The 16,171-nt window shown below is 38.2% G+C and overlaps 2 protein-coding genes across 2 annotated transcripts; one reads left to right on the top strand and one right to left on the bottom strand.

The window, feature by feature from the left end:
- The first annotated feature begins 662 nt into the window (after positions 1–662).
- On the top strand, positions 663–1,781 carry LOC149287936 (lipoyl amidotransferase LIPT1, mitochondrial-like). The gene has a single exon (XM_089492223.1). The coding sequence runs from the start codon at positions 663–665 to the stop codon at positions 1,779–1,781; it is 1,119 nt and encodes a 372-aa protein (XP_089348349.1).
- Positions 1,782–3,122: 1,341 nt separating this feature from the next.
- LOC149287935 (retinoblastoma-binding protein 5-like) lies at positions 3,123–15,414 on the bottom strand. The gene is made up of 14 exons (XM_089492285.1): positions 15,396–15,414; positions 14,697–14,722; positions 13,994–14,166; positions 12,718–12,858; positions 11,744–11,906; positions 11,471–11,580; positions 10,673–10,792; positions 9,936–10,089; positions 9,132–9,203; positions 8,892–9,009; positions 7,510–7,579; positions 4,894–5,123; positions 4,448–4,636; positions 3,123–3,151 (listed from the first exon to the last, which is right to left on the bottom strand). Exons 1-14 carry the CDS (start codon positions 15,412–15,414, stop codon positions 3,123–3,125), a joined length of 1,614 nt encoding a protein of 537 aa, XP_089348411.1.
- Positions 15,415–16,171: the final 757 nt, after the last annotated feature.

Raw genomic sequence — 16,171 nt, 5'->3', positions numbered from 1 at the left:
TTCTATCTTAATTCAGTATTTTGGAGGAGGGACGGTTCCTGTTAAGGATCGTGTTCCCTCTGCTCATCTTTCCTCCCTTGAATGTTTGCTGGGAATGAGTGAATCACAAGGTTCTGCGGAAACACAATGCTTCCTCAACCTTTCTACTCTTTAATGAATAAACTCTTTATAATGAATAGTGATGCATATATTCCTCTCCTTTTAGTCAATAGACCCCCAATGTGTTTAGAAACAAAATTGTGTAAGGAAAGTAAATTCTTCCTGGTGTCCTGCTGGACTTTAACAGACCTCTTCACCTCCTATGCCACACCACTGGGATATAGCCTCTCCTAGCTTGGTACGTTAAAAGGGAAGACTTCAGTACCGCCAATGCAGTCTAATGCTTTAGGTACTTTAATATTTATCTGCCCAGAAGTTTCTCACTTCTTAAGCAAGGAATAAATGAAGTAAATGGTTTGCTTATCTAAAGTCAGAAGTAATGGGCATGACTACCCTTTGAGAAGGTAAAAAACGTAATAGAGAGGATATGCAGTTTAATGTAATGGAATACATTAAATATAAATTTGTAAATAGAATATATAATAATATAGAGAAGGAAATTCTTTTACACGTCATCCACCAGGGTTTTTAATTAATTTACCATTTTTCTTCACCAGGCCAAAATGTTGATCCAGTCAAATGTAAGACGCTTGTGCCTAAAATGTGTATACCACCTACCATCAGCCAGTTTTGGAAGTTCTGCTGAACAAGGGCTCATCTTGCAATCTGTCTCTAACAACGTTTATGAAAACCTGGCGCTGGAAGACTGGATCCATGATCACATGAACCTCGAAGAGAAAAATGTTTTTTTTCTGTGGCAGAATTTACCATCTGTCGTTATTGGCAGACACCAGAATCCTTGGAAAGAATGCAATCTTCATCTATTGAGGAAAGAAGGAATCAGTTTGGCAAGGAGGAGGAGTGGTGGTGGCACAGTTTTTCATGACATGGGCAACATTAACCTAACATTCTTCACATCAAGGAAAAAGTATGATAGAATGAAAAACTTACAATTGGTTATTAGGGCTCTTAAAACCTTGCAACCTCGACTTGATGTACAAGCAACAAATAGGTATGATATTCTGCTAGATGGGAAATATAAAATATCAGGTACCGCTGCTAAACTTGGAAGGAACGTTGCTTACCATCATTGTACGTTATTGTGCAATGCAAATGGGACACTGTTGTCCTCTGTTTTGCAGAGTCCTTACCATGGTTTACAAAGTAATGCCACCCCTAGCGTACCTGCACTTGTCAGAAACTTGTCTCAGACAGATTCTTCTTTAACTTGTGAAAAGGTTATAGATGTTGTGGCATCAGAGTATTCTGCTCAATATAGCAATAAACCAAGCGTGAACTTAATAGACCCAAAAGATGAAATAATATTTCCAGGTATATGTCAAAAGAAAATGGAATTGTGCACTTGGGAATGGATTTATGGGAAAACACCAAAGTTTGCAGTTAAAACTTGTTTTCAGATTTTGTACAGACATACAATGTTGGATATAAACCTAACAATGGAAATAAAAAATGGTTATATAGAGACTTGTTCTGTGGTGCTGCCTAATTGTTGGCTTCCTAAAGAGCTATGTGAAGAACTTCAGGATGGATTGGCGGGCAGTAAATTTTGCCCAAGCGAAACTGCCTTTTTAGTGAGTAGTCTGTTAAGAACCTGTCCTCAAGACGATGACATGCCAACAAAATGGAACATGTTATGCGAGAAATTGGTGTCCATCATGTGAATTTGGAAATGTGAAGTGTAAGTAATTGTGTTGCCACTAACCTAACTCCAATAAAAAAATATTTCAGTATGCAGGTGGATTTAGATATTTAATTTGAAAATGTAGTTTTGCTTAAAGGGAGACTCATCATCAAATGCCTCTTAATGTATAGGATACTTGCATGGTTGCAAGGGATTTTTTTTTTGTTCCAGGGAACAGTAGTGTAAGCAAGGTCCGTAAAGACATGGTTGGATGAGTTTGGTATGGTCCACACAGAGCCCTCCCCTGTCAAACACATTTGGGATGAATTGGAACAGAGTTTGCCAACCAGGCCTTCTTGTCTCACATCAGTGCCTGACCTCACAAATGCTCTACTGGATGAACGGGCAAAACTCCATATGTAAAAACTCCAAAATCTTGTGGAAAGCCTTCCCAGAAGAGTTGAAGCTAATTGAGCTGCAAAGGAGGGATCAACTACATATTAATGTCTATTTATAATGCAATGTCATCGAAGTCCCTGTTGCCATAATGGTCAGGTATCCCAATACATTTGTCCATTATAGTGTAGTTGGCTGAGTTGTCATTGTAAACACCAGAATAGAATCCAGCTGATGTCAAAGGTATCTTTTTGTGTGTTTCTTCATTACTAGGTGCATTATTAAAATGTAGAATTTGTTGCGGCACTAAAAATGAAAAGGCAAGCCTGATAACCTGACCTACTTATTGTTCTCCCTCCCTATGTGTTTTCCTAATCATACCCATAACAACATGAAGAACCACAGACAAACAAAACAAAGCAGTTTTATTGCCCCAGCTACTAGGGTAGAAGTGAAATCCATGGGATCAGCATTTATCTACACATAAAAAAAAACAATAAATGCAACAAGAAAAAAAACTGCTGGTGAATAGTTTACATACTCCTTAAAGAGTAAGCCAGCTTATTTGGTCACTGCATTAGGCTCATACTCACCGCTCATACTGTTACTCACACTACACTGGTAAAACTGACTGTTTAAAATAATATTTATAAAAAAAAAAAAGCAATAAAATTTACAGAAAAGCCAACCACATGGATCAAAGGGGAAACAAAATAACGGCATGCCAACACACAAAAGGGTATAAAAATAGAGAAAACTATCGTACGACAGTAGAGAACATGATTATGTGAGCAAACAGTTTCTCAATTAAAAATTCCACAAGATGGCTGGATGTAGACAGATGTGACTAAGCCATACTCTGTCACAGTGGCAGTGCTGAACACGACGTGTCTATATAATGGCCTAATAAAGACTCTGTAGAATGCCCAATACCGGTGGGAAAAAAATCACAGCTGACGTACATTTGCAAGATGTCGGCTATTGCTTACAGGAGTTCTGAGATGGCACTGCCTCCTGAAAGAGAGGATGAAAGGAGATGAGACAAAGGGGAGATTTCAGCAGAGATGAGTGGGATGAAGCAGCAAAGCAAAAAGGAGCAACTGAAGCCGACTGAGTAAACACAGAAACACAGATTTCAATAATGCAAGAGTGGCACGTGCATGTCTCGGGACAATATGGCCCCAAAGGACATATTTAAATATTTCCTTACATGAACACAGTTCGAATGACCAAGCTTTGAGCAGATTAAAATTTCAGGATGTCTCTGTTGCCACTCTTGTATCATGGTTACAGATTCTATAAACAAAAATGTACAAAGCAGAACACCCATACTGCCATTATCCCCAGCACTTTCAGTGTAGATGAAGCTGCTGTGTAAATAAGTATGCCTGTAATCAACACGACTTATTGATATATCTGAGAAGGCTACTGGTCATTGGTTTGGCCACATCAGGTATTTGATCGAGACTTGTATACATTTTGCATCTTGCTTACTAGTTACCACAGTACGTGGGAAATGATCCCCCTCTGTGAGCTTATACATTCTATATTTTGCTGATCAGCAGCATGTGAAATGTATCTGGGTCCTAGAAAGCAAAATGGCTACCCTAGTTGTCACCCATGGTTGGGATGTCTATAATCAAACACACAGACAGAATGAACAACCACAGCGGCACAATCTCCCCGTGGAGAGATCCAATTGATTCTTAAGCCTACAAGGTAATGTTTAATGTCCTTGATGGTGTCACCAAAAAAAGAATGCATATTAAAATACTTAAGACTTTTTTCTGAATACAGTGGCTATGATGACACACAAAAAAAAAAAATACAGCCCCATTTTCATGACAAAAGTTAGCTCATCTGGTTCAAAAAATTGAGAAACAACATTAACAGAGGACTGAGTTTATGTTGAATTTATCTGGGTCAGCTAGAGTAGGCTCTGTATCGTTGAATCAAGTTTTCATGTCATAATATAAAAATTAGAACGTTGTATAAATTACCGGCCAAAGAAGGGATGGATTTCTCCTTTTAAAAACAATTCACTACACTGGGATCAGAGATAAGGCTAAAAGTCTTAATCCAATCACACAGACCAGGTAAACTTTAGTTATTGGTAATGAACAGGTACAGCTCACACGCCCAGAGAATAATCAGTCAGAATTCGGTTTTAAAGCTAGAATTCTTATCAGGGCACAGAGGCAACTTATATTTAACCACCCCCTATTACCAGCGTGCAAAGGGGATGATGGCCGCATGAAGCCATAGCCACGGAAGCAGAAGAGGCACTGCACCACTTAGTACTGTGCTTACCTGTCAGCACCAGGGGCAGCTCACCCTGACTTTTGCCTTTCATTGCAGCTTCCAGAGATAAGCCCCTGTCCCCTTTGGTTTTCGCTTTTAACGAAGAGTCCCTGTCTTTACCTTTAGCTCCTTTTGGCCGTCCTGATTGCTTCTTCTTGGATTTACTGTCCCCCTTCACACCTAATAGCGGGTGTACTTCTGTTGAGGAAAACAAGGCTAAATTACTCATTCTAATCACATAATGCTCTAGTTTCGTTTCATCCGTTACTCCCAGGTCTGGATCTTGCATATTAAAACACCTCAGTAAATGTCTGGCTGGTCACAACCTGGCCAAGCTTCATTGCAGTGGTAATTCAACATCCTTATATTTTAATATATATAATTCAACATGGCACTAACTAAAGGTACCTATCAAATAATGCCATGTTTTTGGAAGCTGGTGAAACTTGACTCACCATCATTTGGCACTCCTTGAAGTTCAACTGTAGTCGTTTTTGGCTTTTTCTTTGGAGGTTGCACACCATCTGATGAGGCCTGCCTCTTCTTGTCTGTGCCTGTCCCGTCCTCAGTCAAAGATGTCTGCACTGCGTCTGGAGGAGGTCCGTAAGGGTTCTCTTCTGGATCTTCCACCTCAGGGGCGATGGGAAGATAAAGCAGGGCCTTCGTGTCTTCCAACTCCTCATCGCTGCAAGACAAACTTGGATATGTGGCTATACAGTTAAAATTAACCAATCATAGGGGTTCCAGACACATTTTCAATTTTGCTATAGTTCTAAATAGTTGACAATCTTATAAAGAGCATATCAGGAAAACATATATTCATGCATTTATTTCAGGAGAAGTTAATCTATTCATAGATACATAGTTTACAACAAACCAAATATCCCATAATATAATGGTTATATAAGAATAAATGACCGTAACAAGAGGAGCATATCCAGTACATATAAATGGCACACAAAGCCTAAGTAGGCAATGGTACACAACAAAGCGCTGGTTAAGGACGCATAGAAAGGGGTAAAATGATAAACTTATGCTAAAGTAATAAAATATAGGCAGAAAATACAACTGTCCATAACACTGATCCCTGCATATGAGGAAAGACCAGGCATTTTTTATTGCATGTTAACCAAATAATCTCAATAGATCAGCTGGCAGCATGCAGTCACATTTATTTATTTTTAACATGCAACACCATACCATGGTAGCAAGCAACCGCTTAAGGCTCCCTATTCCATTTTTTTCCTCATTGTTTATAGTAACGGAAAGCCATCACTAGTTGGCCAACCACATTTGATGGGATGCAGAGTAAACAGTACAGTCTGCTACAGCAGGAGGCTCTAACCATCCACAGAATAGTGTTTTTGGTAGGAAAGCCCTACACTAGTAACTACAGACGACCCCTGTAATTGGGGGATCGACACGTCAGTGAACTTCCCCGTTGGCAAGGACAACCAGTGGTTAAATTGCTTATGGCGGATATAATATCTTAAATGACTTAAAATGAACAATTTTACATTGTTTTCAATGACAAGACACAACAAGCTCTACTGATGTTTAACTAAAAAGATATTTGTATCTTCTGTTAGTAGCATATACAGTTTACATACACCTAGGCTAAAAGACATTTAATCTCAAATTTTCACGACTCTACACTTTTCATGTTAGCATACATTCCTCTTATCAAGCCAATTAAGGCCTCTTAATAGAAAAAAAAATGTTCAGCTTTAATTCACCATATCAAAATCCCAGTGGGAACACAGACATAATGAAAAATGAACAGTGGCACATATATACAGTGAAGGAAAAAAATTATTTGATCCCCTGCAGATTTTGTACGTTTGCCCACTGACAAAGCCATGATCAGTCTATAATTTTATTGGTAGGTTTATTTGAACAATGATCCAGAATAATTTGTTTCAAATAAGTTATTTCACTGAGTAAAATGCAAATCAATGTATAAGTATTTGATCCCCTATCAATCAGCAAGATGTCCGACTCCAAGGTGTCTTTTATACAGGTAACGAGCTGAGATTAGGAGCACTCTCCTCCAGAAAGGTAGTGCTCCTAATCTCAGCTTGTTATCTGTATAAAAGACACCTGTCCACAGAAGCAATCAATCAGATTTCAAACTCTCCACCAAGACCAAAGAGCTGTCCAAGGATGTCAGGGACAAGATTGTAGACCTACACAAGGCTGGAATGGGCTACAAGGCTGGAATGGGCTACAAGGCTGGAATGGGCTACAAGGCTGGAATGGGCTACAAGGCTGGAATGGGCTACAAGGCTGGAATGGGCTACAAGGCTGGAATGGGCTACAAGGCTGGAATGGGCTACAAGGCTGGAATGGGCTACAAGGCTGGAATGGGCTACAAGGCTGGAATGGGCTACAAGGCTATCGCCAAGCAGTTTGGTGCGATTATTCGCAAATGGAAGAAACTGTCAATCTCCCTCGGTCTGGGGCGCCATGCAACATCTCACCTTGTGGAGTTTCAATGATCATTAGAACAGTGAGGAATCAGCCCAGAAGTACCCGGGAGGATCTTGTGAATGATCTCAAGGCAGCTGGGACCATAGTTACCAAGGCAACAAAGGAGTGTCTAAAGAAGAACATTAAAGGTCCCGGAGTGGCCTAGCCAGTCTCCAGACCTTAACCAAATAGAAAATCTGGGGAGGGAGCTGAAGGTTCAAGTTGGCAAACATCAGCATCAAAACCTTAATGACTTGGAGAGGAGGATCTGCAAAGAGGAGTGGGACAAAATCCCTTCTGCGAAGTGTGCAAACCTGGTGGCCGACTACAAGAAACGTCTGACCTCTGTGATTGTCAACAAGGGTTTTGCCACCAAGTCATGTTTTGCAAAGGGGTCAAATACTTATTTCACCAAGTAAAATGCAAATCAATTACTAATGCGTTATTCTGGATTTTTTTTTTGTTATTCTGTTTCTCACTGATCATGTCTTTGTCAGTGGACAAACGTACAAAATCAGCAGGGGATCACTATAAATACTAGTATCAATTTGAACTTCAATTCTATACGAATATAAAAAATGTGTATTACTTAGTGTATATACCTGCTGCAGAAAGCTGCTATTGGATCCACACTGGTCACATCTACCTCCTCATCTTCTGCAGCATCTCCTCCTGCAGAAAAATCCACTTGTTAAATGCAATTGCGTGGTACATACTACATAAAAAATTCTGTTGGAAGTATTTTAAGTCAGTTTTTATTTATTTTATATACACATTGCAGTTCGAGGGCCAAATACAATTCAACACTGCCTCACCCAAAGCTGAAAGTATGGCTTTATTGGGTGAATAACATCCCTTACATGTATTCAATTCTGCCACTTTCTAAGTAACTAAACATCCGTGCAATGAAAAGAGGGAAGTTATTTAATAAAGAATTAGAACTGCTGACTGATGGAATGATACAGTAAGGGCGTTAAATCATTAACAGCAGATTTACATCCTAAAACAAAGTAATTTTTCCTAGGCTAAAGACTGCATTAAAGAATGAAGAGAAAAAGTATATGGCCCCTTCCAGTTTTCTATCCAACTAATCTAAATATAAAAGACAACGTGAGAAAAACACAAAATGCCGCTTTTATATGATCACTTCATTTATTGAAGGTAAACAATGAATCGAAACCTATATCTATATATATATAAAAAGAAATTGCCCCCCAGATATGCCTTATACCCCAATACCCCCTATATGCCACTCTGCTCCCCCAGACTTACCGCCCGTGCCCCATATGCCTTGGTGTCTAGTAGGGGCAGCTGGTGAACGCCTGCGCGTAGATAAACCTCTGCTGGTGGCCGGCGCTTTCGCTGGAGCTTCTATGTATGAGCACTGGAAGGTCATGTGACGCCGGTGCGCTACCATAGAAGCGTCAGTGGAAGTGCCAGCAGTAGCGGAGGTTGTCTGCGTGCATCCCACAGACGCCCACCGGCTGCCAGAGAGGAGGATACAGGTGCGCTGCGGGGGAACATGTTCTATTAAATTGATGTTTAATTCACCAGGGCTGGCAGTACACATGCCTGGGGGTGCCTAGTGAGACTGAACCCGTCTTTGTCTAATATTAAAATTATTTGATGAAACATTTAAGTGTGACAAATATGCAAAAAAAGAAAAAATCAGGAAAGGGGAAAATACTTTTTCACAGCACCATACGTAAAGTTATACTATTTGAAATGCTACCAAATATTTTAATGAGTAAAGTTTAGAGATGTCCAAAACAAAGGCAATAATTTATATTCTACTAAGTAACATGCCATTGTTTTAGATGAAAGTGGCCCTTTAAAATAAACTCAAACACGATTACACAGATCACTCCAAATGCTGCGTTTCAAACAATTATGATTAATAAAATAGGTAGATATATGAATGTGAGAAGAAGGGATTGTAAACACAGAACAGCTACATCAAGAAGCAGACGAGACCATGCATTACCTGTTTGTTCAGGTTCGCTTTTATCTTCATCTTCAATGTCAAATTCAGACTCCCTTTCTTCATATTCCACATTCTCATCCAGTTCCTTGAAGTCAGGGGCAAATGCACTCCAATTTTCCTAAAGTAAACAACATAACAAGTACTGTTGATGGGTGCATTTAGCGCTATGGATTCAATAAACATCTGATTGTCTGCCATGCCGAAGAAAAATTTTAAAATAATAAATACAAATAAACTTACCACTTGATTCTGGGCCCAAATGGAGACCACGCCACTGGAAATGGAAGCAATGATTGGCCGTACAGGGTGCCACTAAAAGTGATATAAACAGTGACTTGTTATAACGTTCTACATATTTGCAGATAAATTGCAAAATACACACTACAAACATTACATAATATTAAATGTTTAATACTATTCATATGCCTTAAACAAAACAAAAAAAGACAATCCAACTGTTTTTCTTACATTTTAAGTTCTTAATGCATGTTGTTTAAATAGTTCTCGTTTGTAAAGGAATGTGAGTGAGACTGAGATGCATCATAACTTAAGGCAAGCGTCCAAGAGGGGGGGGTGTCACTTTTTCAGCTAGTCTCTGTTCCCCACTTTCAATAGAATATTCATTCCCACCTCCTTAATGATTCCAGTGCCACTGCCTAACTAATAGTGTTAGGTGGATATCCTGGCAACATCTTAGTTTGCTTCATAAATAAGATTGTGCATGACGGGCCTAAAAATAAAATAATGTATAACCTAGGTACATCCTCATCACTATAGGATTTATAACAGTAATATAACAAAAACTAAAATATGTAAAAAAAAAAAAATTAGGGAGAGAAAACCACAAGAGGAGATGAAAGCAAAAATACAGGTGGCTCAGAAAAGAGGAGATATTTGCTGGGCAAACAGATGGGTTATTAGACGGGGAAGTCTATATGAAATCCAGACTTTTACACAGATCAGGAGATGGCTTTTATGCATATGTGAAACACTTGGCATCTCACTTTCTTTTTTTATGTTAAAACACCACATAAATTAACTTACAGCCACATCTAACAGCAGCTCTCCGCGGGTTCCATGAAGTATTTTCACCAGGTTTCCAATGCTTTTCTCCCAGATGTAGAGTGCATGCTGCCGTGCTGAGCCAGCCACTATGTACTCACCATCCCCTGAAAAACAGCACTTTTTCCAGGGCGTCCTGTGGAATGGAATTGAGAGGTATATGATATGATGAGCTGCTTATCTAGGAGGTTCTCATGTTATATGGCCCAGATCCATTATGTTCACATACTCTACATATTTAGGAACAGAGCCAACTGGGATGGTAATTGGCCAGATTTATAAACATGAAACTTTCCACTGCGCTGTGCATCATCAATGAATATTAAATTTGACATGTTAAAAAGTATTACGTATAAAAAGAAAATCAACTAGCTTTGTTATGGCTTCAAGGTTGTTTATAATAAATGTAAAAAAAAAAAATACAAAATAAAAAATCACAATTCTAATATACCAAGCACTTGGTTACATCACAGACAGTAGTTATATTATATATATATATATATATATATATTATATATATATATATATAAATAAAAACAAACAAACAACAGCTCAACAAATGGAAAGGTCAGAGAAAAATAGCACCACTCCCAAAAAATCATGCAGATTTGTAGACTGTATTTACAAACACTTTCACCTTTTCATTCAAAACGATTTGACTCAATACAAGAATCACAACAGACCAATCATGAGAACTCACACATATTGAAAAATCATACCTGTTCACCAAATCCTGCAGTTTCTGCATAGGCTCAGGTTCTCCATCCCTGCCACAGGTCAGAATCTCCCGTCCATCATAGACACGGATTATTCTGTCTGCTGTGTTTATCAAAAAGCAACTGCGGAGAGAGACAATATGGATACATTTTACTTATATAATAAGTAAAAAAATAATTTTTTTGTTCTGGACATTTTTATTAAAATATACACATGATAATGGACAGGTCCATTTAAATTTCCATTGTGTCTCATTTGCAATTAGGTTGGGAAATTCAGCAGAAACCCCCAATATGCATTTGCTGAATGCAGTGCCTACAATCAGTCACCTCCAGCGCAATCAGATCCCCATGCGCTTTGATTTCAATGGGAGTGCTTTGCTGTATCCTCTACTCCGGGAAGTGATTTCATTTCTTAATTTGTGAAGAATGCATTTTAAAGTACTCAGAGTTCTTTAATATTCATTATTCCTTAGTGAGGCTGTCAGGGACTGCAAAAAGAACAAGCCACCTCAAACTTTACTTTTTCACATTTCTGACAAGTCACCCTGTTCTCTTGCAAGCAATTCTATGCAAAATGTTTTGGCTCCCCAGACATGCCTAGTGCATCCATGGCACAAAAGAGTGCCACTTGATCAATTCATTATTCATGTGAAACACTGTTCAGACTGCAAGGATAGAGGTATCAGGAAAGCAAATCATTTTTGATTCACAAATCACTGAAACTGGCAGCAATGTTTCTTCAAAATGCTTTTCTATTTTTAATTTAAAAAAGTACTCAACATGCTTCTTCTGTCTTACCTCCCTTTCCTAGCAAACTCTATGGATTTGATAGCTGTTGTATTGCTTGTGCCTGTTGTAACTCTGAAAGATGCCACCAGGTCCTGTGAGTTTGTCTTTAACACCAAAATCTGCTCGTAGAGAAATAGATGCTCTTATTAGGTGACGAACAGAGAACCAATGGTCAAACACGAAAATAAAGTGGTATTCCTCCTATTAACATGAAGCGTACAACATTAAAACACAAATGTAGAAATAACTACACATGCAAATATTTGTTTCCATGTGTCTTACCTTCCCTTTTGCATTTCCTGTATAGATATATTCCCCTCTTCGATCAAATGATGCCACAACATTAAGGTCAGAATCATCATCCACGGGTAGGACCACATGGCTGGAGTCAGACAGATTTAACATAACTGGGGCAGATTTCATGGGGCACACTAGAACCCGGTTCCTGTTGCAAAGAGGAAGTGATGTCCATTAAGCTCAATCATCATTATTTTGAGAGATAGTTGGCAATTACAGAAACAACAGAAATGTAAATGAAGAAGATTTACATATATATGGTAAGTTTCATTAACACGTGGTTTTCTTGAGATCGACCTGCCAGTAGAACATATACATGTAGCACCCCACAGACATTCCCTCTGGCTATTGTCTTAAACTCATCTGAAACGCAAAATTCATACTACAATCTGCCTCTCAAATGGTATTATTCAGCCATCCTGGTCTTTACTGAAAATACCCCATTATCTACACTGGTACTACTGCAACAACACAGACAAATATCCTTTGATTGGACACAATCAAAAAATATTTATTGGTTTACAATTTTGACCTAAAACAGCTGTGTTGTAGCCCTAAACCACCAAAACATGCAGTACATACACCATGTCAAATAGTTTGCAACACTAAAGTAACATGTTGCATGCTCTTGTGCTTATGGCATCACCCGATTGCCATAATGGCTATGATTTTTAGTTTTATGCTGGTGGAAATACTTGCCTATGGTGTTTCATACTGAGAGTCTGTAAGGAAGGATCTGAATGTTCAGCAGCATTAGTAATGATGTCCCAAACAATGTATTAATTATGAAAGTGTTATTAATCAATTCAGTTGAGTAAGTGGAACAGCACCTTTCACACAGACAGATGCAGAAGCGTATTTGGGCTACACCCGCAAGGTTACTCGAGACATAGGACCTTGAATAAGAGCCATTTAAAAACTGACATGAATACACTTTGTCTTGCACCCTTTGTACTTACTGGTCACGAGGATGGAACTGGACTTTGAGGATGGGAGATGGAAATCTGAATCTTTGGTCACAATCTCCAGTGAGGACATCCCACAGTGACACCATGTTATCTGTAGAGGCACTTACCAACTTGTGCCCATCTCTGCTCCAGCTGCAAGGCAGTCAACCAAGGATAGGTTTACATGCAGTAAATACTTGTAAATATAGCCAGTAAATGTTGGCTAATAAGTGTACATTCAAACATTAAAGTTAATAACTTAATTAGCATACTGAAAATAACATGAATCATAAACTGTTTTTAATCAAGTTCAATAAGAAAGCATCATATAAATAGGTTTTATAACCTTGTTGACAAATTCAAATCTGCTTTAATTACAGGTCAACCTCTAAGTTTGATATGGCAAAAACATCCCTATTTTATTAAAGTCTAAAGAAATAAACCTCATCGTTGTGCGGTTATATAATTTTACAATCTTCTAGGGCCCAATGCAGAGATTAGCCATGCTTGCCAGGTCAAATGTTACTTTTTTCTTCTTTCAAATAGCTTTAGCTACATAAACAGCCAGTAAAACTGGCAAATAAATAAATGTCTGAAACACCATGGCAATTTTACCATGTATTCTTAACACTTAAATAAAGCTTTAAAGGCTCTTTCTAAACACAATAAACAGAGTTTCAAATGTTATATATATATATATATACACCATGTTTCTTGAATCATTTCATTATATGTGCCCAAAATGCTACTGGAGTACTGAGCTTCATTAATGTTAAGTAAAGTTTCTAATTATTTATGAAACTAATAAAGTTACGTTAGGTCTGTGTTAGCCAACCTCTATATTACCCAAGAGACCTACAACTATCTGCTGGCTTAGTATCGTGATATTTATAATTCAACAGAGGAAGCTGCAAGTATGTGTTCCAGCGGCTAATCTGCTTCTTGTATTATTATTATCATTTTTTATTTCCATAGCGCCAACAGTTTACGCAGCGCTTAATACAATACATATATTCAAGGGGTATGACAAGACGAGAATTGACAGACTAAGACAAACCCATACATTAGGTGGAGAGAGCCCTGCTCGCAGGCTAACGATCTTAAAGAAATGGGGTGACAAACATACGCCACAGAGAAAGGGTGAGAGGTAATGTGGTCGTATCAATGACAAGGAAGTTCTAGCAGCTAAGATTGTAGACCACATACTAGCAATCGTTTGTAGATGAATTAGAGAAAGAGTTTTAAAAAAAACCCCACAAAGCTATTCTACTCAAAAGGCAAGACTCACCAGAGAGAGCACACGGGATGAATGTGTGCACTGATAATCTTAGCAATGCCCCTTGTTAAAAAGTCCCAAATGACTATACGACCATCATTACAGCCCACGGCTAGCAGAGTGCCCCATCTATTAAAGGTGCAGGTGAGGGCCATGCTAATGCAGTCCAGGGTGCCATCAGCTTCCTAAAAACATATAAAAAATAGAATTATTAAATACAGTAAGTCTCAAAGATGCAACTGTAATATTAGGATTGTACCGTCACATAGCTGGATACCAAAATGTCCCACGTGTAGAATTTCATAAGATATCCCGTAACATTTGAAAGGAGGGTGGAAGGACCTGACATCTCACAGACATTAAACCCTTGAAGTTAACAATGGCATCCTTCCTGCCACAATAAGGCTCTCATTCTGTCACATTGTGTGAAACTTGTGCACCTGCTGTCTTGGTTTACAAGGGGGGGTTGCAAAAGTTATGATTTTAACATTTGGTGTTTCAAATGTATTTTTAATTATTTAAATGTTTCTCACAAGCAGTATTGAAGTGTTAACTCCATTTCCATTAACACTTATTCCGGTCTTTGTACAAAGAGAGGGAGACTCTTTTGCAAATACACTTCTCTTGGGACCGGGTGGTATTGTCATTTGATTTGTACAGAATAAATTTTTTAAAATATTGTGTTAGTTAATAATACAGTGTTATTTATGCATACCTCTGGATAGTTCTGTCCAAATGATTCTAGAGGAAGAAGAAGAAGAAGAAGAAGAAGAAAACAAAAAACACATTACATGTCTGAATGTGAGAACATTAATCTCCATAACAACTCCAACTGTGCTCCATGACACATGCAGAAACATAACTATATGACATTTGAAAACTACAATATTCTTCTAGGTATTGCACTCCAAAGTTATACAGCCTAACATACAAAACCAATCAAAATCATTGTTTAATCCATATGTGATGCCCTGGAACATGCATTATAAACAGTTCTGACAGATTGTAAACATGCCGTATAGACTGCTTTATTTTGTCAGTGTGGCTAAGTCATAGCTTATACAACATGTAAAGCACTGCATTTATTAATTCCTTTATATAAATAATAATGTATTATATTGATATGTCTGCGTGTTTAATCAGAGAATACAAGTCTGTAATTTAATAAGGGGTGCACTATAATGCAATACAGATCAAAGTAACAGCATGAGCATAAAGTCCGACTATACGCGAGAAAATGTAGCTATAAAGAAATCATATAGCTTCATTATATAGTGTATTAGACCTATAGTAGCATATTGTGTAACAAACACAGGATACGGATATATACAGACACTGTGTTTGTACACAAGATCTCCAATCTCCCTGCTGGTCCCTTGTCTAGTAGTCCAGTTATTAAACCTCCCTCCCTTACCTAGCAACTCGAGGTTCATGGCTCCGGATCAGGCCTGCTATGCACCCCAGTTACCTCGGCCCCTTCTTCGGGGCCGCTATTTCCTGCACGTCGGTAGAAAATTATGCAGAAGAATAAGCGGTAAATACGTTAAAATCCCTTGGTTAAATCAGGCAGCGCCGAGGACAGCTACGATTTAATTGCAGGCAGTAACTTAGACAGCCCGGGGCCAACTGAGACGTGTACGTTAATGTTAATCGTCCGGCTCGGAAACAGACAAACGACAATAAGGTTCCGGGGCTTTTTTAAAAATTTTGTTACACACATTTTTACGCTTGTATTACTAGTAATAATGCTGCAAATGTAATGTTAAGTGGGTTGCATAAAGGAGCACTGTCACCATCTAACTTCATTATCTCATATCTTCCAAGTGTGTTTTTATGACCCAATTTCCTCAGAATATTTGGGATATATCTGTTATGTTTTTTAAAGCCTGAAAACTCACTATACATATATTAAGGACAGAGCTTTTTTTTTTTTTTTGTGGTGCTTGGGGTTAGCTGTAGTTTTCTTCTTTGTCATTTACTCAACCCACACAAGCTATATATTGGTTTGGGGTTGCTGGGTTTTTTTTTGGCAGAGGGTTTCTTTAGATACTATTATTCATATCATCTAATTTACTATAACAATATATATAAAATATTTTGAAGAAAGTCTTTTTCTGACTTTTATTCAAAACTTTTTTACTGATCTACAAAAGGTAATGAAAAAAGTGCTAAATAGATTCTAATATTTAG

This window comes from Sceloporus occidentalis, unplaced genomic scaffold (assembly GCF_023333645.1).
Source record: "Sceloporus occidentalis isolate IW3139 unplaced genomic scaffold, rSceOcc1.0.p SCAF_55, whole genome shotgun sequence".
NCBI lineage: Eukaryota > Metazoa > Chordata > Lepidosauria > Squamata > Phrynosomatidae > Sceloporus > Sceloporus occidentalis.
Note: the sequence above shows the minus strand (reverse complement) of the source record. Positions and strands in the feature narration are given on the sequence as shown.

What these genes read in the sequence shown, in the direction of transcription:
- LOC149287936 (XM_089492223.1), top strand. Translation starts at nt 663, where the DNA reads ATGTTGATCCAGTCAAATGTAAGACGCTTGTGCCTAAAATGTGTATAC.
- LOC149287935 (XM_089492285.1), bottom strand. An exon ending in AAGCGAACCTGAACAAACAG is followed by an intron (nt 7,580 to 8,891) that starts GTAATGCATGGT and finishes ATTTTTCTGCAG; the next exon opens with GAGGAGATGCTGCAGAAGAT. An exon ending in ATAGCAGCTTTCTGCAGCAG is followed by an intron (nt 5,124 to 7,509) that starts GTATATACACTA and finishes TTTGTCTTGCAG; the next exon opens with CGATGAGGAGTTGGAAGACA.